The sequence below is a fragment of the Colobus angolensis genome, unplaced genomic scaffold (assembly GCF_000951035.1).
Source record: "Colobus angolensis palliatus isolate OR3802 unplaced genomic scaffold, Cang.pa_1.0 Scaffold166, whole genome shotgun sequence".
NCBI lineage: Eukaryota > Metazoa > Chordata > Mammalia > Primates > Cercopithecidae > Colobus > Colobus angolensis.
The window spans coordinates 5,395,111-5,418,852 of NW_012114777.1; the positions used below are offsets into that span (position 1 = coordinate 5,395,111).

Below are 23,742 nucleotides of genomic sequence, written 5' to 3' on the forward strand. Positions count from 1 at the left end.
GGCGCCCGGCCCCTGTTTTCACTCTTAGCGTCTAGGTGCTCATTATTCCCGAGGCCTCATGTTGCAGACCCCAGTAGCCTCCTTTCCTCCTGCACTGCCCCTCTCTGAGGGCTCCTGTGCATCTTCTCATGCTCTTTCTTCTCCGTGACCTGAGTGCCCTGGGACAGGCGCTCCCTATGGTTGGTGTTATTCCCAGCACAAGTTAGTGGGACAATTTGGCTCTAGGAGTGAATCTCTGTTTCAACTTTATCTGCCATCTCAGGCATGAATGTGAACATTTCTGAATAAGGCCTCATCTGTGTTAGTTCTAAGCTCACCAGTATTCATGTTTGGTCCTCATTTATTGCATATATTTATGTAACCCTTTAAGTTGTGGCAAAGTGTGTGCCAGAAAATCAAACCCCAAGCTTGTCTGGAGCCTCACCCTCCCCAGGCTCCCAGAAAATGCATGAGCAGGTGGTGTCCCTCGCCATGCCTGGCTGCTCCCATGGGCCCTACCCACACTGGTGTTCCTGAGGGTGCTCTCTGGACTGCTGCTCCGTGGTCTGCACTCTTTGCACTTTTATTTTCTGTAAGCCTCCTGCAAGAACATTTCCCTTCCAAGTCTTCCTGCTGTCTCAGTTTTCGGATTCTGCATTTAGAGTGAGATCAGCAGCTTCTTCCCCGTACTCACTGCACGCTGATCCCAAGTGGCAACCCATGGGGGTGTTGGAATCTCGAGACCGTGAATCACTAGCACTGGACATACAGGACACAAGCCAATATCCTTGCCCTGTCCTAACTCTGCCAGCTGCTCTGCAGGGAGCAGGCTCTGCTCTCCACCCTCAAGCCCAAGGACCTGCAGGGCCAAGGCCAGACAGGTCTTTCTCAGATATGGTGGTTTCTTTGTTTTTTGTCATTTTGAATCCATCTTTTTCTAAACTTTCAATAAGAAATGGTTTTGATTTAAATAAATTCTTTCTCACATTTTTTTCTTTTCGGGAGCCTGTTCATCCCCTGGCACAGGGTTGATTTTTCATAATGAGGCTCTAACTGCAATATGTGACATGACAACTTAAAACCATCTCTGTATTTTAACACTCCCTTGCCCTGTGTCAGCCTTTACTTATGAAACCAAGAAAATTGAAAACATGTTTTCTGTTTCCACAGGTCTTAGTTGAGGGTCTTATTCAAGGCAACGTGAGAAGAATGTTTATAACAGTAAAACTGAATGAAGTGAGAATGTTACCCTGCAAGGCCATTCTATTGAATGGGAAGAAAAGCAAGAATAACCAAATGCATTTCTCAATTTAATTTCTCCACAGATTCACCAAGGCCTGAAAAGAGGGAGACCAAGTGCCCGATCCCTGGATGTGATGGCACAGGACACGTGACGGGGCTCTACCCCCACCACCGCAGCCTTTCGGGGTGCCCCCACAAAGTGCGGGTTCCCCTGGAAAGTGAGTACCGCTTGTCCCTCAAAGCAGAAGCCTCCTTCTTATACACACCTGATCATCAAAATATGATCCTCTTTCTCTCCCAATTTGGAATTAGGAATGGAAACAATGTTTTTTAAACTGTGTGAAGCCAATTCCATCTAGCTGTGGGTTTTAAAACACAGTATATTTATAGAAAATTCAAGGTGCAAGAAAGCCAACAGATCAAGAGACAATTTCCATAGGAAGACAGCTAGCTCTTCACAGTGCCCAAAGGAAGGGCCAGGCCACAGCATCGAGGGCCACACAGGAAAGCGCAGGGAGTTCAGGGGTAGAGGGAGTGCAGATAGTGGGCCAGAGTCTTTATGGTGGTTTCTGATGGGGCAGGGTAAGCAACCTTAGGACTGGCCAGTTTGAATGATTTCAGCAGGCTTGGGGACGTAAGGGCTGTCCCTAGTTGTCTGGTACCTGCCTCTGGAGCGATCCGGTCAGAAGAACAGTGCCCCAGACAGTGAGCGCCCAGTAAAGGAGGTAGTTGGGCTGTGGGTTCCAGATAGGCTGGATTGCATTTTTAAAGTGTGCTTGTGGGAAAGTTGTTCATTCTCTCTGGGAATTGGCTAGCCTGGGAGGGGCAGTCCCTCCAGAGTCAGCAAGGCGCCAGATGTTAAATCATCAGAATATAAAAATAAGTCGTGGTTATTAAGCTGTGTGACTACATAGTTCTGTTTCACCTGGAGGCATGGATTCCTTAAGCTCAGGACCAGTCTGCCTTGAGGCATCACAAGGCAGTAACCATTGTCCTCCTGGCTTCTTCTCGCAGTGGGAACACACTCCTTGGTGTTGTCTCAGGACATCCTGCAGCAATGGAGGGCCCTGAGTAGGAGCAAGCCTTGGCCCCCTCTTTACCCTCAGCCCTGCTGTGAGCTATCCACTGGCAGTGAAGTAGAGGGCTGCCACCTTCTACACTGTACAATATCGACCTGTTCACTTTGTGAACCTACTTATTGAGACATCTTTTGGGCCAAAACAAATTGGAAAAATGGAAGTGCTCAACATCAATCTTCTCAACAGTGAGATTTTGCAAGTCACTAAGTCTAATCAGCTCAGTGCTGTCCTGCCAGATTAGCAGTTCCTCAGACTGGTTCTCTGGCTGTTTGCTCAACCATACTTTTCTCCCAGTAACCAAACGGCAGTGGGGTGTGGGGAGTAGGGGGTGGATGGACAAAGAATCAAAATAATATTACTTAGAAAATAAAGAAGACTATACACAGAACTTCAAACTGCAGGGAAAAGATAGAAAGAACTATATGACAAATGGTGTTCTCCATCCATCCCCCGGGGAAAATCACATTCATGTGAAGGGAAGGTTACAAGTTTTTCAGTATACATTAAATATCAGCAGAATCATCTCACTGAAGTCTAGTGTAAACATAACGTGGAGTTTAGAGAAATTAAAACTTGATCAAGCTTGCTGGATTTAATTTCTGAAGTTCTTCCATGCTCACTTGTTTGTGTCTGAATAGAAAGAGCATGGTGGATGATGGAACTAAAGTCATTTAAATGCAAAGTTGAGAGATACATGTGTTAGTGTGCTTTGTATTTATGGTAAAGTATTCTTTCCTTTATGTGTTGTTTTGTGCTTAGTTCTTGCCATGCATGAAAATGTGCTCAAGTGTCCCACACCGGGATGCACAGGAAGGGGTCATGTGAACAGCAACCGCAACACCCACAGGAGGTAATTCTCATTAGACGACAATCACTTTGCATTTAAAAAAATGTGGTAGAAATGTTCCACCAATAAAATAACGGATAGCAATGTGTGATGCAAATTGCTGCATCACTATGCAATATGTGACACTTGAAATAGAGAAGAAATATTCTCAGCATGTGCATTGTCAAAAAGAAAGGACCTCATCATTTGCTTTCTTAGAAATGTGTCTATTAGCAGCCAGTTATGATAATGAAAAAATATTACATTTGAAGTTGCTGGGGTTACCTATTGATATAATCATACAAATAGAATGTGTTGTCTTTTGCTCCAGAACCTCACCATTACTGTTTTAACATTGCAAAGAGTTGCTTCTAGGTTATCCTGTATCCTGTCCAATAGACATTAAAAAGGTACCAACAGGGCTTCAGTGGTTGTAACTATAAACCAGGTGTAGGGTAGACATCATTTCATTGAAATTGCAACTAGCATAAGACACACATATGTGCATTTACATGCAAATGTATTGTGTATCTATAAATATTTGGGGTGAAAATGCTGATGGTTTGATATTCACATTTTATATTACAAGTCGATTATGTGGCAATGAGGTATTTTGTGACCTATAAGCACTATGCCAGCAAACTTCACATTCTGCACTTTGAATTTCAACTAAGATGAAGAACTGAGTTCCTAAAATGTTTCTAAAGATGCCAAGATAAGTCAAAGAGTTATCATGCTAACTTCTACAGTTGGACACATTGCAATTGGAATGAGCACATTCACTTAGAATATTAAGAAGTTTCCAAAAGCTTTAGTGATTTATCCCTTACATAATGCTTTTATGTTTAAAAATGAGTTTGCTACCTTTCACCTCTGAGATGGGGCTGGGAGCAAGTATTGACACTGTAGTTTGCAAAACCCTTTGGGATCTTTCAGTGTGTGCGTGGTGCTAAGTGAACTATTAATATGACTTAACATTTAGTGTGTGCCAAGTGTGCTGTGAGGCACATGCCAAAACAAATCATATTATCATTTTAACTCAAATCCTCCTGTGTTTCCTTTTTTAAACAGTCTTTCTGGTTGTCCAATTGCTGCAGCTGAAAAACTGGCAATGTCCCAGGATAAAAATCAGCTTGATTCTCCCCAAACTGGGCAGTGTCCTGACCAGGCCCACAGGTATGAACCCCCAACGATATTCTCGGTGCTCTCTTCATCCAGGCTCCTGCACAGCGGGGCCTCTGGTCCTTCCTGTGTCAGTTCCCTGTGGCTCGGCCTCCCCTCTCAGCCCCAGTAGACCTGGGTGTGCAGCCCACCCCACTAGACCAGAGACTGGTCTAGTTAATGACGTCTTTGCTGAAATAAACTACTAAACTCTTCAGAAGTTTAACTTGAAAGTCATCTCTTTGCCAAGGTAACATAATAGGGGTGAATCTAAAAGAATTAATATATCATAGCTTACATTAATCAGAATTGTGGGTTACTAAGTATACTCACAAGTCAAATGAGCATCCCTTCATCACTGACTTCACCTTTCCGCCAGGAGAAAATGCCATCAAAAGTCACTCCTACCTTTCTAAAATATGTGATGTTATATATTCATCCTTCAGTTCCACAAACACATATAATGTATTTAAAACAAAAATTCTTTCCATGATTGACAGCTATTAATAAAATATCTCCTATTGGTCCTGGTAGCTCCCAGGCTCTTGGTGATGTCTAGAAATTTGGAAGATCTTATATCTAAATAAAGTATGTATATATGATGATATTTAATGTGAAGTTATATGTTTATTGCCATAAAATCATTGTTGTAGGAAAAATGATTTCAGGATTAAGCTAGATGATCAGATAACTATTGTTACTGAGTCACTGAAATACAAAACCAGTTATTGGACGTTTCAACGTTTTCAAGATACGGCTTCCCTTAATATTTTGCTTCTATAGATTTGATTAAAAGAGTCAAAATTGGCATTTAAATCACATGTGTGAAGAACATATGTCAAGTGAAAATTATGAATTATTGAATAAGTAGCAATTTAAAATCTTAAACTAGGATTCTTGGTTGGTATGACTGTATACTCTAGTTTCTCCCCAAGTAAATTAGTTAGCAAATGTAGAAAGAACATTGAATTTCATTTTGTTCATTTCTTAAAATATTAATATTGTTTTAGATTAGAATATATATGCAGCTTTAAGGCTCTAAACCAAGTTATATAGGCAATAATAAGATCAACTAGTTGCTCAGTTGTTTTTATATAGCAGCTAAAAAGTTTTTGTAAAATCTAATCCAAAAAAAACTCATTGAAAACTTTAGCATTCTGATGAGTTTGACAGTTTTTGGTGGAAAAAGGAGAAAAATATATATTTTAATATTGCTAAATTTTGAAAGTATATTTGTTTATGTTCTCTTACCATTAGACCACAGCAGAAAATCAGTCGTGTTTTACTTGGCTGGAATCAGTGCTACACAAATATGATGCCCTTGTTTAATCCAAATACAACAATTCTAAAAGAATATATAATTCACATTTAGCTTAGATTGTGATAATTATGTTGAAAATGTGATAGATATTATAATACAGTAAATTTGATACATATTGAAATGATGGTAATTCAATCGATAAAATATTGAAATGCCATTTAAAGTATTACATATATCAGCAAAAACATTCTGACTGAAGGCAGGGAAAAAAAGTGAAAAGCCCGGGAAGAAACTCCCAATTCAGGAATCAAATCTCCCATGTCTGCACTGCCCCTCTTAGGCATCAGATTTCTGCCAGCTCTGCAGGACTGAGCAGGCCCTAGCATCACTTCTGAACGGAATGTAATGACACTTCCTCACTGGTCACAGTTGTGACTACTCATTGCCAATCTAATGAACAAATCTAACAAGCAGAATGTGCACACCTTGTCAGTCAGTGCCTTAACCAGTATTTACTGATGGTAACATGGCTTTTTTTTTTTTTTGAGATGGAGTCTTGCTCTATCTCCCAGGGTGGAGTGCAGTGACATGATCTCAGCTCACTGCAACCTCTGCCTCCTGGGTTCAAGTGATTCTCCTGCCTCAGCCTCCTGAGTAGCTGGTATTACAGGTGTGTGCCACCACACCTGCCTAAGTTTTGCATTTTTAGTAGAGACGGGGGTTTCACCATGTTGGCCAGGCTGGTCTCGAACTCCTGAGCTCAGATGATCAACCCGCCTTGGCCTCCCAAAGGGCTGGAATTATAGGCATGAGCCACCACACCCACCTGACATGGCTTTCCTTTAAGAACTCAAAATGTTAACAAACATCAAATATTTGCTCATGATATCTTCATAAGATGAATGGAGGATTGCATATTCTCAATTTGCTGATGGGAGGACTGGAACACAGAGTACACAGCATCATGGTAGTGACGTACAGCCCAGAGCATCTTTCCATCTGGCCCTATGGATCCGGAGCACGCTGCTCTGTCCTGCCATGGCCCCATCTCTCGTATTGTTCAGTGTCTGTGGATACCTTCAGGAGCGACGCACGTATCTATTGTAAATTCTGACACTAATGTGCTCACCAGTAGTTTCACTATATTTCTTTTGAACTGCTTCACGCCCCCCTCTCCAGGACAAGCTTGGTGAAGCAAATTGAATTCAATTTCCCGTCACAAGCCATCACCTCTCCCAGAGCCACAGTGTCAAAAGAACAAGAGAAGTTTGGAAAAGTACCATTTGATTATGCCAGTTTTGATGCCCAAGTTTTTGGTAAACGCCCTCTCATACAAACGGTGCAAGGAAGAAAAACACCACCATTTCCTGAATGTAAGCTTTGAGTTCTAATACTCATTTCTCCAAAATGCTTCTTGTGTATGGGTGTGTGTGTGTATCAGGGGCCAGGGGGCTGTACTTAGATATATGATATACTACATACAGCTGGCAGGAGAGGAAATATATTCAAGTGAAATACAATAAGGAAAACAATAATAAGTTGATTAATGTTACTGATTTTATACTGAAGTTACACATAATATAGTGAATAGTTAATGAGTTAATTATTCTACAAATATGATGCTATTGTTAAATCTAACTACAATAATTCTAAAGAAATATTTAATTCATAGTCAGCTGGAGTTTGGATTACTATATTGAAAAACGTGATGACTGTTGTCATGCAGTAATATTTATTTTTATTGAAATTATGGAAATTAATAGGTAAAATGTTGAAATGCTATTTAAAATATTACTCAACTCAGCAAAAGCGTTCAAACTAAAGGTGGAAGGGAAGGTGAGAAGTCTAAGAAACAATCTGAAAGTCAGGATTTTACTATAATAGAAGAATGGTGTGGCTGTGGAAACTTTACTCACAAACTGAAGCATTAATATGGAAACACTTAAAATGCATTAATATTCTTTAATGCTAACACATCCATATAGAAGACCACAACTCAAATATGGTATAATATATAAAACCTGGTGTTTTTTCTTCTTACATATTTCTTCAACTTGTTGGGAGTCCTTAAACATTGTAATGAAAAGGTGTGAAAGGAAATATTGGGAACCAGTAGAGGCCATGATTTCTTCATTATGGTCACTTAACTTCCACAAAGGAAGGAGCTAAATAATGTGCACGTTGCGTTCTCCTAGACCATGAATTTTTTACAACATTCTGCACAGCCATAGAATCCCTTTGAACTATACACCAGGCTACGGAAACTGAGTGCTCTTAAGAGCACAGAATGTTTACCGCATTGTATGATGTTAATGAATTCTTTCAGAGAACTAGAATTTCATGTAAAACCCAGTAGTAAACAGACTTGAAAGGAATTTGCCTATCAGGGAGAGGTACATTACACTCTAAAAGATATTTTACTTAATCTTATCAAATGTACGTTCCAACTAACATAAATAACCACTAACAACCTGTTAGATTTAGGGGAAAAGTTATACACACATAGTTTTATATCTATCTCTCCATGCAATTTTATGTGTGCCTATACACATAAAATATACAATTTTATTATATATACACGCAGTATACACACACACATATATGTTTAATTCTGGCAAGGCTAGTTACTAAGAGCATTCAATGCACTCATATAGTATGGATATTGATTTTTAAAGTGCAAAACATTCAGTGACATTTTCATATTCTTCTAATTATAGAAATATAACATTTGCCAGTGTTTTAAGTTTTGTTTTATGAAAAGTAAGAATCAAATATTTAAAATAAAAAAATTAATATAAAATAAAAAGCTAAATGCTTTTATATTAACTCACATTAAATCTTGAGTATTTCTCCTGTAACCTTGAGTGATGTTTACAAATACTCAAGAATGAAGAGAAATATGTTTAATTCTATCTCTCAGTAACGCTTTGGTACCCACAACAGAAACATAAAATGGAAACTCAGCCTTGATACCTAAATTGCCTTTCTGTTCACCTTGAGAACATTTCCTCCCTGCCCTTTATTTATCTCTCTCTCCCTAAATATGCAAAATGCCAGCTGATTAAAGACTCCACCATCTATTTAGTTCCATCTAGTTGGATGAAGAACAACTTCTACTGGTTTTAGGACAAAACAAGCCTGCATATCAAATAATAAAAATATAATTCCATGTCTAAGTAGAAATTGTTATTGTGAAAACAAATATTGAAAGGACACATTTTTTTTCCGCACTGGAATCACTGGTCCTCACATATATGCAGTTTTCCAGTGGGCATGCCTTAAACTCTCTGTAGTCCCTAGTGGGTTTTGCTAGTATGTTTTTCTATCTACAATTTTTGTCACAAATGTTGCCAGTGCACCTGCCCCATAACATTAGTTATGGAGTTTTTGTCATAAGAAGTGTAAATACAAAAATATTAAGAGAATAGGCTTTCTCTCCACGCAATTACGTCATTTGTTCTGTGAATCTCTGTGAAAACAGGTCTGGATAACCTTCATTTAATGTTCCCATGGATAATGGATCGTGTTTTGATTTATTCTTCACATATTTTAATGCAAGAAGTTACATCTTTTAAAAAAACAAATCTGCTTAATGACTAAAACCACGTACATGCAATTGCTAATCAAATCTCTCTTCAACAGCAAAGCATTTTTCAAATCCAGTGAAATTTCCTAATCGACTGCCTAGCGCAGGCGCCCACACCCAGAGCCCTGGCCATGCCAGCTCTTATAGCTACGGTCAATGTAGTGAAGACACCCACATAGCAGCAGCTGCTGCCATCCTGAACCTTTCCACCCGCTGCAGGGAAGCCACAGACATCCTCTCCAACAAGCCACAGAGTCTGCATGCCAAGGTAGGCCAGTCCAAGAGCCTAGAGGGTGGGCCAGCGACTGAACCGTGAGAATAAACTGCCTTTCATGTTCCTAACCACATTCACTACCACTCTGCTCCCCTACCTCTGAAGCGATCCCCTCCCTGTCTCAGGAAGAGGCTCAGAGGAACGCAGGCAGGGATGAGTTTGGTGGGGTCAAAGAAGGATGAAAGTGTGCACATCTTGCTAGTGGCTCCTCTTGAAGTTGGGGTACCAAAGTTTGGGGAGAAATGAGTTACAGAGACGGGTTGGGGAGAATTTACACATTTCAAAGCTATTTTTGCTATGGGGAATTTGGCACACAAGAAAAGAGAGTTGCTATTAAAATAAATCTCAACAATGGAAGCTTTCCAGTGTCTGCAAATCAAAGATGGTAAGAAATGTGTGACCAAACGGTGACTTGTAAAACATTTGCAAAATTGACCCATGAAATTTTATCATTGCACATGTTACTATTGTGTAACATAAGATAGTCTAAGTCACCACAGTATTCTCCAGGGACATGTTGTAGAACCTGGATACATTAAATCAACAGGAGATAATTCAGGGACAGTTGAGAACTCAGGGCATTCAAATACAAAATCACATTCTGTGAAGTTTGAAAAACACCACATTTCTGAAGCCCATGAAATTAATCACATTTCTCCAATACCCTCTCCTTTCCTTCCCAATTGATATTGAGAAGTAACTTGATGAAAACAAAAAAACAAAGATCCTTCATGCCCTTTGACAGTGAAGGGCTTCTGATGCCACAGTCACAGCGACCCACAGAGCTTGTAAGAGTGGCTCAGCCATTTGCCCCTGCTGTCAGCTGGAGCAGAAACTCCTATTTACAGAAAGGGCTACAGTTCAAAGAAATGATTTCCCTACCTAGATGGCTGAAGCCACGGAAATAAGTTACCCAGATCCACTTGAGAAGAAATGTTACCCTGCTTTATGTGGAAGATTTTCTGAGTTAAATGCCAACCCTGAAACCTGAGCACTTGAAGACCATGGCTTCTCTTTTCCCCTTTAAGTGTGCGGGTCCCCAGCATGGTCAGCTGCTGCCTGTGCTGTGCCAGGCCTACAGGAGAGCAGGTAACACGGTGCCACCGAGCATTTGACAGAAGAATCAGAATTAGCTTCTGGACAAAACTGAGCCAAGTAAACCCCAGGAAGAGTTGGTGGCCAAAAACCACTCAAAAACAATTTTTAAACAAATGAGGTTCTTAAACAAAGAGAAGTACATCCTCTAAAAATAAAAAAGATATACATATGTATACCAGGCCATCCAATTCAAAAGATTCCTAGTCACAAATTATTTACCTAGGTGATTTAAGGAATTTTTTAATGCAACTTTATTTTGAATTCATTTTTTAAAATCTGAATGAATTTCTCCTTTTAAAAGGTATATATATTCTAGTAGCTATCTACTTGGAGAAATACTAAAATAGCTTCCTTCTTAGTGCCTTATCATTTGGTTGTTCAGGCTGTCCTATGAGAATATAGGAACCAATATTATAATTATTGATGTTACTGAAATTACTTGGGTAAGTGGTTCTAGAATGAATACTGTCCATCTGTGCCTATAGATGTGTTACTGTTCCTCAGAATTCTGCCTCTCACCTTTAGATTCTCTGTCTTCTATGACAATAACACCAAGCAACATATCAAAGATGACTAAAATTACAGGGTGTTTTCCCTTATCAATATATGTTCTCTTTTAAAAACATATTTTTGGTTAGAAAAGCAATTGGTAAATGGACACATTTCAAAAAACCAAATAGTCGATTTTCAGTGTGTGTTCTCGGGCTCCTGGCGGGAGAGCTTGGTGCCAGGCTGCTCCACAGAGCTCATCCTGCATGCCCAGGTGACAGGAGCTCACCGCATGCCTCAGCCTTTCAGTGCCAACCAAGTCTTAACTGCAGAAGCCAAACAATAGATGTGGTGATGAGGGTGGAAGAGACAGAGAGCACACAGATTGACTTCCCAAAGGAGTTTGTTATGCTGGGAGTTCTAAAAACCATTTTCCCATGAAAATTGTCTCCTTTGCATAGTAGTTGCTAAAATGGGATAAATATGGTGACCTAGATGGTCACTTTGTGCAGAATCCTTCTGCCAGTGCATGCATACACACACACACACGCACACGTGCACACACGCGCGTGCACACATTTGCATACAACTGTAACAATTTCTAGAATTCCGTCCTGGTTGGATCTTATTTTCTTAATGTTGAAGAGAATCTCATATATTCCTGAATTAACAAAAGATAATTATTTTAGCAAAAGTGAGAGAAAGCCAAGGTAATTCACCCTGAAACTCAGCCTCTGATGAAACCATGCCTGATGTGGGCCTTTTCTGTTGTCAGTTCTGCCTTTTACTTAATGTAGGAATAAGCAGAGGCAGACTTTGCCTCCATATTAAATACTAGCCTGATTCTCTCTCCCCTATTATTTGATTCTTCCATGATGGTAGGCTACTAGTATGCTTATTTTTCATAGCTCAGATCCATAGATCTCTTGAGTTTAATGTGTAGAAATAAGGGTCTTGAAATATACAGCTTCAGCGGAGCACTTTGGAAATATTAGCAAGACATCCTGGTAGGTGGACTCATAGCTGAACCAACCAAAGGTCTCTAAGTGCTGGACAGTCCCGGCCACAGGTTAGGGTCAGTCATAGACTTTGCTCTTGAGGAGCTTACCAATGAAGCAGGAGAAAAGAAGTGACCCTCTGGGAGCTGTCCCTGCCTTCTGGGTAGATAGCTAAGCTTGAAGAGGCGAGCTTCCTTTCATCCAGGAAAGGCATGGTGGCTTTGCAGGGAATTTGACCAGAACTTGGTTGAGGGCTGATTTCTTAGTTCCCCTCTATTTGCATCCAGTTCTTTCTTTTACACAATGAGCATCTCTCATTTGCATAAAGCATCCCATAGGAGCATGAATTACAGATCTTACTGTCACCCATGGGCACAACCTTTTTGACATCAAGCCAAAGAACACTAACTTTGAAATTGCCTTCATGCACACATGTTGGGGCTAATACAGATTAACTGGCTGTACGCAATCTTACAACGGACTCCAAGCTTAATGGGCAATCTGAATTGGTGCTTTGTAAAATCACTACTCTTATAGAAGATGATAGGAGCAGACGTTTTCAGAGGGGCAAAAAAACTTTGATTTCCTACACACTTTAAAAATATAATGAAGGATGATATGGACATTCCAAAATGTTCTCCTCCTTGCAAAGTCTCTTGGCTCCCCAAACTGGAACATGTCACTGATCCACCTCTTCCCAACACAGAGGGCTTATGCTGCTGTTCACATGGTCATCCATTCACTCAACCAGCATCCCTCAAGTGTAGGCTCCCATCACGCTCCAGTCTGAAGGCACCAGTGCTGTGACATTGCCAATTACTGCCCAAACCAGAGCCCATTATGTCCCGAAGGCAGATTTTCAAAGGAATTATTTATTTGTTAAAATACAATCCAGTATATATATAACATATTTGTACCACCAATATTGCCTACATATGTTTTAAGTATCTCTTTGAGGAATTAAATCAGGAGAAAACAATTAACACTATCAATGCCTAGTGGATGACATAATGGTTAAAGGTAAATTTGTCTGAAGTATTAGCTTTATTTACTTAATTTTTTAAAATTTTCTTTTATTATTATTTTTTTGAGACAGAGTCTCACTCTGTCGCCCAGGCTGGAGTGCATTGGTGCAATCTTCACTCACTGCAACCTCTGCTTCCCGAGTTCAAGCAATTCTCCTGCCTCAGCCTCCCAAGTAGCCAGGACTACCAGCTTGCGCCACCACACCTGGCTAATTTTTGTATTTTTAGTACAGACAGGGTTTCACCATGTTGGCCAGGCTGGTCTTGAACTCCTGACCTCAGGTGATCTGCCTGTCTCAGCCTCCCAAAGTGCTGGTATTACAAGCGTGGGCCACAATATCAACTTTATTTTTATCCTAAAACATTTTTTCTTTCTTTCTTTTTTTTTGTTTTTGTTTTGAGAGAAGATCTGCTCTGTCACCTAAGCTGGAGTGCAGTGGTGTGATCACAGCTCACTGCAACTTTCAACTTCTGGGCTCAAGTGAGATTCTCCTGCCTCAGCCTCCCAAAATTCTAGGATTACAGGCATGAACCACTGTACCCAGCCTGATTCTAGAACTTGGTTGTAAGATGCATATAGTGTCCTTCATTTTAATTTGGAATTAATATGATTTGGAAGACACAAAGGGGCCACAGCTCCAAAGAGCTCCCCTTTGGTCTTGCCACAGGGCCACAGGTGGGAGAGAGTCCTGGGTCTACTGGGCCTCCTGAGCATCTTCCTCTGGTACAGGCCTCAGGCAGATGCACCCCCTTTTTCTTCCTTCCTCCCACCATGATCACCAGAGGTAGGAACAGGCCCTGCAGTCTATCTTTATCCTCATCACTGCTGCTTGCCAGGCATTCTGTTGTTTGTTTTGGTGTTTTCCCCACCTGTTTAGACAAAATGGCATATGCAGAGTGTGCCTTAAAAGAAAACAAAAAATTGACACTTGCTTGAAATGTTTAAAGTTCAAAGTCTGTTTTGTGCTTGAACAAGGCCTAGAAATAACATGATGTGGCATCGCCATTCTTGCCGCCTGGTATCAGGAAGTCTGGCGGCCCTCTGGGCGGTGAGAACCCTGATGCCGCCTTTTCTGGTAACTTTAAGAGTGGGGCAGATTTGCCACACATTCTGAGTGAAATGTTATGAGGGTCTTGGGTCAGGGATCACAAGGCACTGGTTGATACAGGTGCAAGGAAACCGGCTATTTAATAATTGGCTTTTTAGCCCTGAGCATAGTAGCCTAAGGACATGTCTCATTTGGCATTCAGAAACCTCGTCCAAACCCCTGAATCTAAAGTAAAAGCTGAAAAAACAAACTCGGTCAAATTATTATGATTATCAGCTGTCATTTATGCAAGACGTATTATGTGCCAGGTACTGTAAGTAAGCATGTGGCTCACATTAATCCCTTTTAATCCCCTAGAATTTCTGTAAAGCAGATATTATTATCCCATTTTGCAGATGAAAAAAACAGTAGTACAGAGATACTAAATTACTTTCTCTGAGTGGCACAACCATAATTGTTGGAACAGAAATTTTAACTAATGCCTGTCTAACTTCTCTTCTTAAGATCTTAGAGCAGCTAAGCTGCTGGCCAACCAGTGTGAACCATGATTCCAAGTCCCAAAGATCTTGGGGAAGCTGTTTCAAATTTCACTTAAATTTTATACCTTATATTAGTTATTTCTCGTCCGATCATTTCTCCTCTATTTATATTGAGTATATTTCACAAATTTATAATCTAAACAGCTTTAATAATTACCATTTAGTAAGAATAAGATATTTGCATTTCATCTGTTTACTGTTAACACCCTGCTTACTTTGGAAACATATTTAACATAGCTTTCAGTATGGAAAAGATACCCCCAAAACAAAAAACCTTGAAGCAAGAATAAAAAACATCAGCTGCTAGATGAAAGCCAGGAGCTAATTATGGCAGAAACCTAATCAGAAGGACACTTAGTTTTGCACTTCCTCTCAGCCAAGTCAACAGGGAAAAGATGGCAGGTGACCCATCCTGTATTCAGAAGACAGCTTGCCAAGTCCGGAAAACAGTGCTTTCTTGTTTTATCAATGTTTGGAAAATTAATAATTTTCACAAGATAACATTTAAGTTAAAATTCCAATTTTATCTTTACTTTGTCACAAACTTTGAATGTGTGATCACTTAAAGTTGCTGAAACAATATAATGTTATCATTTGCCTGAAAAATAGTAGAAGAAAATAGCCACAAGCCTACCTTCTATATACAAAGACCTACAATCATTTTTGTGTTTTCCTTTTGGTTCTTTTTCAGAAAACACATTTCTCTCTTTTTTCCCCAGTTGTAAATATAGTAGGAATGCCACATTGTTCTCTGCTGTCAGTGATACAACTATTTTCCATGTAGAAACAGTGTTCATAATTATCACTTTCCTGACCACATAATATGCCATTAAATAGGGGTAGCATATTTTCATTAAGTATTTCTCTGTTAATGGCTATCTAGGTCACTTCTTATTTTGTAGTAAAGGTAAGGATTACAATGAGTAATTAGTTCAACCTTCAGTTTAATTATAATTTACATTAAATTTATAAAATTACCTTCACTAAAAATCTATATGCATAAAAAACAAGTTTCTTGAAGGCAGAAGCAACCTATTTTCCAATTTTATTTTCCCTAGAATATAGTGTCTTAAAAATGTGAAGTGCTTTCTCAATAACTTAATGAATAAATAAAACGTAGATAGTAGCATCAGTAGCTCAAAAGTGGCTGGAATCGATGGCCTGGGATATCCCCTCTCAGTCGGAAAGAGCGTGAATAGCAGTAATCCTATACCTACCCCCAAGAGAACTTTAAATTTAAATACTTAAAATAAGGATCCAGAACAACACTTGAAGAAATCAGAATATTAGAAGTTTGAGGGGGTGGGGGATGCATATCTGCTACAGCTCCCCCAGCCCCTCCCTCCCTTTTGTGCTGCCATTTGGAGTTTCAAGCACAGAGAGAAGTGATGCCCATTGATACTGCTCTGAATAAAAGCCCATGCTGTAAACGTGTGATCGCCCATCTATGGGCAGAAAGGGACCCTTCTCTGGTACTGCGTGTAATTGTTGAAGGCATCTGTGCGCTCACTTAAAGCCCATCTGTACCCTGCTCCCCAGCGAGCTGCCCGCTCTCTCCCAGTGAAGTCAGGTGCTCAGAGCAGCAGGCTGGGCGCAGGATGTAGGAAAGTGCCTCTTTTAAACATTAGGAGCGACTGACTCGAAATGTGTAATCGTAACAACTCCTAGAATCTATCATTGTCTTAATGGACTATTTAGAATTTTTGTCTGTAAAAACTAAAATATATATTAGTCTTGTCTTGGAAGAGTTGATATTTTTCAGAGAAATCGAATCTGCACTATTTATGGGTTTTGCACTATAAAACTCTGCAGCCCAGTCACATGGCTTCTTTTTCCTAAGCCATCTGTCACAGAGGTCTGGAATTTTATGTGAATGTTGGTTGTGCAGTCTTAACCCAAGTTTTTTATTTTAATTTTTTTATGAAAAATGTCAGCAACTACAATATTTAGCATTTTACTTTACGTTGGCCATTAAACTTGATTACTATAGCTCTGTTTCATTGCTATTTACATGTCAGCTATGAAGCCAAAAATTGTTTTGATGCGCTCCTGGCAGAATACATTGTGAGATCGTGGAGAGAGAGCACACGTGGCACTGATATGGTTAATATCTTGGATTTTTGTAACTAAGGTTTATTAATGCTGGTATAAAAATGTATTTGATATTATACAGATGGCATAAGATGTTGTGGTTACTAAGTTATTATCCCGGATAAGCTGTACTGCCAAATTCGGGGCTTAAAACTATCACGAGAGATTAAACTATTTACTAAAAAGGGACAGAAAGATACGGCCAAAGCATCTTACTACAACATATTAGAAGTGTATTTACCTCCCACAGATGTAGTAAAGCATATCTATCTCGTAGGCTGAGAGATTGAAAATACGAACTTTGCAGGTAAAACAAGCAAATAAAAGAAGGGCTTTTATTTTCTAAGTCAGGCACAAGCAGCAAGCCCAGCTGACACAGACTGGTGGTGCCTGTTTGGGGGCTGGGAGTGAGGGTTGTTTAAAGGGAAGAGTTAAAACAAATCCCCTGGGAAGTATCTGGTTACCACAAGAGTTAAGAATCTTGCTAAATATTCAAAGAAGAGTGGCCAGCCAAAAGAAAAAAAGAGAGTAGCCAAATTATCAGGAAGTTAATTTTAAATTGATGGAAGATGGAGAAAATACCAGAAAGGTGTTATTTGACCCATTTAGAAAAATGACAGGCACCTTCCTCCTACCTTCGGAGAATGACTGCATAGTAATGTTCACAATTCATGACACCACATGAGCCGTCCCAGTGTGTGAATCTTGCAGAACATACGAGGCACGTGAGCAGTTTGCTGGAGCTTGAACCAAATACAGAAAGGGGTACTGTTCCTCCTGACACAGAAAAACAAAACGAAGAAATAACACATGGCAAAAGGTAGAAGGTATCTCAAGAAGAAATATTGTGCAGTGAATTTAGTTTTAAGTCTCACACAAAATGTGGAGAAAATAAGCCCTTTTATAGTATTCTGAAGTTTTCGCTATAGGGCTTCAACTTCAGTCAGGCTGTCAGCTGCTACCCAAAGCACGCCCTCTATCACCACCGGGGTGAAGCGTGGTTTGCACTGTCTGCCTCCCTCTCCCTGCCCCTCACAATTAAGCAAAGCATTTACGGCTCAAATAGCCTAGGGTAAAATGTTGCTTTTATATTAGTTTAATATTCCAATAAAAATTCTCTTCCAGCGGGTTATTTTTGCTTATTTCTCATGTGAGATTAATATTATGATTTGAAGGGTTGGAAAGTTATACATGCCTTTTGATAAACATAAATGTGAATGCTTTAAATGATGAATTGGGAGTGATAACTCTGTAAACTAAAAAAGAAGATGTAAATCTAAACTTGTAAATGTGTGTGTATGTGTGTATGTGTATATATATATATATATTTTTTTTTCATAAAACCATTTTAGCCAATACATTTAGTATTTGGAGCATCTTATTAACATTAGCTTACTTTGTTTAAACCCAGAAACACAAAGCTCACTAATGGGGCTGTTCTTAAAGTCTGCCTAAGAATTGAACATTACCCAAAGCAAATCAGAAAGCTAGATTTAAAAGCAGATATACTTACATAAAAGCTTACATTTAAAATGATCCCTTAAAAGCCCCACATGGCTAGGCTGTAACTGCAAACTGCTTAAATGTTTTTCTGTTTCCTGTTGTATACCAGGGAGCCGAAATAGAAGTGGATGAAAATGGCACATTGGACTTAAGCATGAAAAAAAATCGAATCCTGGACAAGGCTGCGCCCCTAACTTCCTCTAACACTTCTATTCCAACTCCTTCCTCTTCCCCATTCAAAACAAGCAGCATTCTGGTCAATGCAGCATTCTATCAGGCTCTTTGTGACCAAGAGGGCTGGGACACTCCTATCAACTATAGCAAAACTCACGGGAAGACAGAGGAGGAGAAAGAGGTATTGTTTCCATATGTCAATCAATAAGTTGAAGACAGCATGATTGCAGGGTATCACCCTCGTAAATTATATTTCACCTTCCAGTTTAGATGATATTTAATTTTGTAACTCGCTTTAGATTTTGATAAAGTGATGATTTTTAATGCCAGAGGAAATTCATTAACAAATCCAACTTTCATTATCACTTGCCTCAAATAATGTCACTATAGTGAATTTTATTCCTATTAAGGCTGAAATTTTGTGCCCTGCACAAGAGATTATATTATCTATTCCTTCATATAACAGCTGTAAGGGGCAATGTATTGCTCAACATTGAAATGCTAGCTTACTAATTCTCTCTGAACCAGAGGGTTGAAGACGAAATCAAATCAGAGTCAAGTAAGAACCTTTGAGTCATGTCAGATTTCTTTCCATGGTTTTGTGAAGGAACTGTGTTAGCATACCTATGTATAGATTCATTGTTTGAGGCATTGGATCGAAATGTTGGATGTCTAAATCAAATTAATCTTGAAGTCAAGGAGACCTATTTGTGTATTTGATTATCTCGGAGGTGGTTTTGGCCCCAAAAGCCAGATGGTGCGATGGTGCAGTAATCCATCTAACCTTTGCCTTATGGCTTGAGCCACCTGACTAGGCCTGATTAGCCATGGACTACTCAGTGTCATTCAAAAGAACTGATAGTCAGAACTCTCAATTGTTTAAACTCTATGTAATTGCAGATATGACCTTAATTATTACAGTAAGTAATCCTATTTAGCTGTTTGTCAGGGAAGTTGTTGATGGGCTTGCCAGTTGATATGTGTAAAGAACTGAAATAGCCATTCTCTGCAGAAGTGTCAGCGCCTTTTACAGCTTTTTGAAGTTTAGAGACTTTGGGTGGTGAGATCTAATTTGATTTTTGCACATGTTTAACATCTCAGAGTATAAGTCAACATACACAGTTTTGATCACAGGATTGGGCTGTTTTTCCTTCCCCTTTCCCTTCCCTTCCCTTTTCCCTTCCCTTCCCTTCCCTTCCCTCACCTCCCCTCCCTTCCCCTCCTCTTCCCCTTCCCCTTCCTTCCCTTTCCCTCTCTTCCTCTCCCCTCCTGCCCTCCCTTCCCCTCCTCTTCCCCTTCCCCTTCCCCTTCCTTCCCTTCCCCTCTCTTCCTCTCCCCTCCTCCCCTCCCTCCCTTCCTCCCTCCCTTCCTTCCATTCTGTCTTTCTTCCTTCTTTCCTTCAGCACAGTTTTGCCAACATCTCCAAGTCCAGTCAGTGGCATGGGACCTGGAGATACAGCAATGAACAGGACACGCTTCCACCATGCCTGTGTGCCACAGTCATGCGTTGGCTCAGAAGACTGATCTGTAACCAAATATACTGATAAACAGAGTAGCATGCACAGGCGCACAATGTGGAGAGGGAGGAATGGCTAACTGCGTCAGGTGGCTGGGTGTGGACCCCTGGAAGATGCCCTCAGCATCTGAGGCAGCCTGTGTGTCTCCACCACTCAAGCCATCACATGAAAGGATGAGGGGATTCACACACTGCAGCTTTTGATTCGATTCTCTCATACTGGCCTTAGTCATTTTATTCTGCTTGGCTTTTCAAAATTCACCCAAAGCATCCAAGGATGTCCTTAATTAATCTGTCATAGTACTATTTTAGAAGAATCATTTATTAAAATAATACATGTTTGACTATAACGAACATGAAACTGATGCATGCAAAGTATAAGAAGCTCATTTGCCTTAAATGACGACCACAAACTGGCAAGTGTGCATCTTTCCGCCAACCACTGTGCCACCTCAGACTTGTGCCAAAGAACAGAGGTTACACCTAATTCTGACTATGTGTATCATCTCAAAGTCTGTCAGTGTTCACATCCCTCGAGTATCCTGCACATCTTGTCTGAAATGGAAGTAAGCAGTAAGCTAGGAAGTGGGGAGGTTAAGAGGCACAATTGTGATGAGATCAAAATTGTTGACACAGAGTTAGCTTCGGGTATGGGAATGCCCTTCAACTCACATAACTGCTTCATCTCCAGCCAGGCTACTCTTGCTCAGATCATGGCACATTGCATCTACAGCCCTAAAGGGAAACCTGACCCTTGGCCCAGGATGTGTGGATGTGGGTCCAGTAGAAGTCCTTACGTTACAGGAAGGACGGTGTCTCGTGAGTTAAGTATAACTGCTTCATGCAGGTTCAAAATCCCAACATGTTCTCATTTCTGGGAGTATCTCAGTGCCATGTGCAGAGTGGCATTTGGGCTTTCTGCATTCATCCTTGTGATTATGGCGAATGCATTCACCAGAAAGTGTCAGGCATAAGCATCCAATCCTGGGTAGTAACAAAACACATTTGCCTCAAGTAGGTTCTCATCTTCATCTAGGGTGTCTTGCATTGTTTGACACTGATTATACTTTTGTGCCCTCAGCAACGATGTCAACATTGCACTCTTCATGTTCTCAGAGACCCGTTCCTATCACCTCCTTAGCCACAGTTCTTATCACCCAGAATGCCAGAAAATGAGATTTCGTAAGAAATATTTTACATTACTTTTTAATCCTGCTTTTGCTTAATTTCAAAAAATCATTTGGATTTATCTTTGTAGCTTTATAGATTCAACTTGAGTATGTTTTTATCTCATGCATATATATCTGGGACAGTGCTTCATTTCCCAGCAAATTCATACATACAAAATGGGATTCTTTAGAGTGGATTTATGCTCTTTACAGAATGGCTTACTTACTCCAGGTCTGACAACACAGGCTTGGACTGCTACAGTTTTCAACCTAAGTATTGTGACATCTGGAATTTAGAAACTATGTGGGAATTCAGTGTCACTAAGAGTGTCAGAGAGGACTTTGGAGATGCTAAGTGAGCTCTTGGACTCAATGTGCTTGCCCTAGGTTTGAGCTGACAGAATATTTGTCTAAGCTAAATGCTTATTGTCCCAGCTATCTGAACAGGGTGATTCATTGCTTGGGGACACTAAGGCTGGTGGAGACACACACATAAAAGTACTTCTGAATCACTCTAACTCCTAATACGGTTTCTCACCCTTGTTCTCTGTTCCCTCATCTGTGCCAAGGTAACCTACTAACAGTACTTTTCACATCCTGTTCTGAATCTTGAAAATGAAAAATGTAATGTTTGGTAGGTATTATTTTGAAAAATTAAATTGTATTAAATGTGCTCATTGAGAAGCTATCAGAGGGATACCATGTACAATAAAATAAAGATAAGGAACCTTTATACACAATATCTCATTATCCCAACAATCTTGAAAAGCAGGATGATTATCAAATTTTTTAGGGGAGAAATTTGAACCTCAGGGAGCTAAAGTTGTTGCTCCTGGTCATATGAAATTAAGTCATAGGCCTAGAATTCCCTACAACGAAGAAAAAAAAGAGAAAAAGGTAAATGAGGAAAAGGAAAAGAAAAAAAAAATCACCAAAAACTGGAGACTGCTTAGGGAATATTGAGAAAAATTTAATAGGACAGACAAAAGAGAAGAATGAAGAAATGGCAGGTGGCAAGGTGTGTTGGCAGCAACAGCTGTCTAACGTGTTTCTGCGGGTGCAGGACTGGAACTCCTGTGACCCAGGCAAGTACACATGATGTGACCACAAAAACCAGTTCCAGGACTAGTCCTTTCTTGTCACTTTCCAGTGAGCTTCCCTGGAATAGCTACGTGTGTTCCAGACAATCTATTGTTCACATTTGGAGACTGGAATGTGGTATGTCCCTGCTCCCACCCACATCTTTCCCTTTGCCGCTTTCCTCTCCCCCACCACATAAGACACATACACAACCAGAAATTGAGTGATTATTTCTAATTCATTGTTATCTAGTTCATATGCACAACAGTTGCTTAATTTTGGTGGTAATTTTCGGAAAATATTGTCTGTCTCTCTCAGTGAAATAGCCTGTCCAGATGCCCCCTAAAAAAAATTCCTGACTCTGGAAAAATCTCAAAATATCTCGAAAGGAAAGTGTTGAGAAATAACTAGGGCTGTCACTTTCATTCAACTGTCAGTTCTCCAAAGATTTCAGGGCTTAAAATGTTAAGAGTGCCAGATGCTATTATCTGTTATTCATGTTACCATTATGTCCTGGTCTTTACTGAAATCAATATAAACTTCCATCTGTACGTTAAAGGAATTTCATTGCATGCATGTACTCTCTAAACACACACATATATACCACATCCTCTTTTACACGACCACAAAATAAAATTATTTTCAAAATTATACTTTAAATTTTGGGAAAAGATTTTTACAAATGCTATTGATTTACACTGGCTGCCGTTTAGGAATTCATTCAATATAAAATGCCTCCATAACAAAACTAATTATTTTAGTGACAGCCACCTGGATTTTAATACATATACTCTCTGCAGGTTTCTAAGGGTAGAATATTGAGCAAAGAAAAGGGGAAAAGACAGTTATTTCATAAAACAATTGTATGCATATGAGTCTGTGTGTTAAAGTTATAAAATATTTAAAAGGTCATATGCAATAAAATTATCCTGTTGAAACATTACCACTATTGCTATACCAAAATAAATAACATATATCCTACAAGTTTTATGTTTATATTATTTAGTAAAATAATAACTTAAACTTTCATAATTGATTATTTCTTTCAAAATTCCCCATTCTCTTGCCTTCCATAATTATAGATTCAGGCCTAAAACAACAGCTAGAAACTTGTAATCATCTGTAAATATCCGGACTTTGTTCATAACTTTGCCATAAGTAATAAAATGGCTCTTTTTACTTTATGCCATTTTCATTAAAAAAAAAAAATCAGCATCTAAACAGAGAAACAAAGGCTGTTCCACGTTGAGACAATATTGGATTTAGCATTTGTATCTACTTTCAAAAAGCCAAGACATTTTTAAATTATAGTGGAAAATACTACTCAGGCCAAATCCAGATAGAACTAAATAAAGTGGATGGTGGAATTATCAGGTTTAAGGCCTTAAAATTTGGAATTTTTTTCATTTTAGCCATTTACAGCATAAAACTTTAAAAGGATAAGCGCTAATCATCTATTTTGCTGTAGATCCCATGGAGGCAGCATTAAACTAGCACCTCTCTTTGCATCCTAGTGTGGAATTATGATCAAGCACACATTTCTCTTTATTTTATTTTATTTTTTTATTTATTTATTTTTTTTATTATACTTTAAGTTCTAGGG

At 39.5% G+C, this 23,742-nt stretch overlaps 1 protein-coding gene and 1 long non-coding RNA gene across 4 annotated transcripts in view; one reads left to right on the top strand and one right to left on the bottom strand.

Moving 5' to 3' along the window:
- The window catches only part of ST18 (suppression of tumorigenicity 18, zinc finger), a 318,440-nt gene that overhangs the window by 247,756 nt on the left and 46,942 nt on the right, over positions 1-23,742 (top strand). For all 3 annotated transcript variants that reach the window (XM_011937607.1, XM_011937608.1, XM_011937609.1), the window contains 6 exons: positions 1,305-1,439; positions 3,060-3,150; positions 4,198-4,302; positions 6,728-6,921; positions 9,191-9,402; positions 18,310-18,555. In XM_011937607.1, coding sequence (XP_011792997.1) covers positions 1,305-1,439; positions 3,060-3,150; positions 4,198-4,302; positions 6,728-6,921; positions 9,191-9,402; positions 18,310-18,555 — 983 coding nt within the window. The remainder of the gene's footprint in view (positions 1-1,304; positions 1,440-3,059; positions 3,151-4,197; positions 4,303-6,727; positions 6,922-9,190; positions 9,403-18,309; positions 18,556-23,742) is intronic.
- Positions 13,420-17,469, bottom strand: LOC105508701. Its single transcript, XR_001001316.1, has 2 exons — positions 17,333-17,469; positions 13,420-13,888 (listed from the first exon to the last, which is right to left on the bottom strand). It is a non-coding gene; the product is annotated as an uncharacterized LOC105508701 (long non-coding RNA).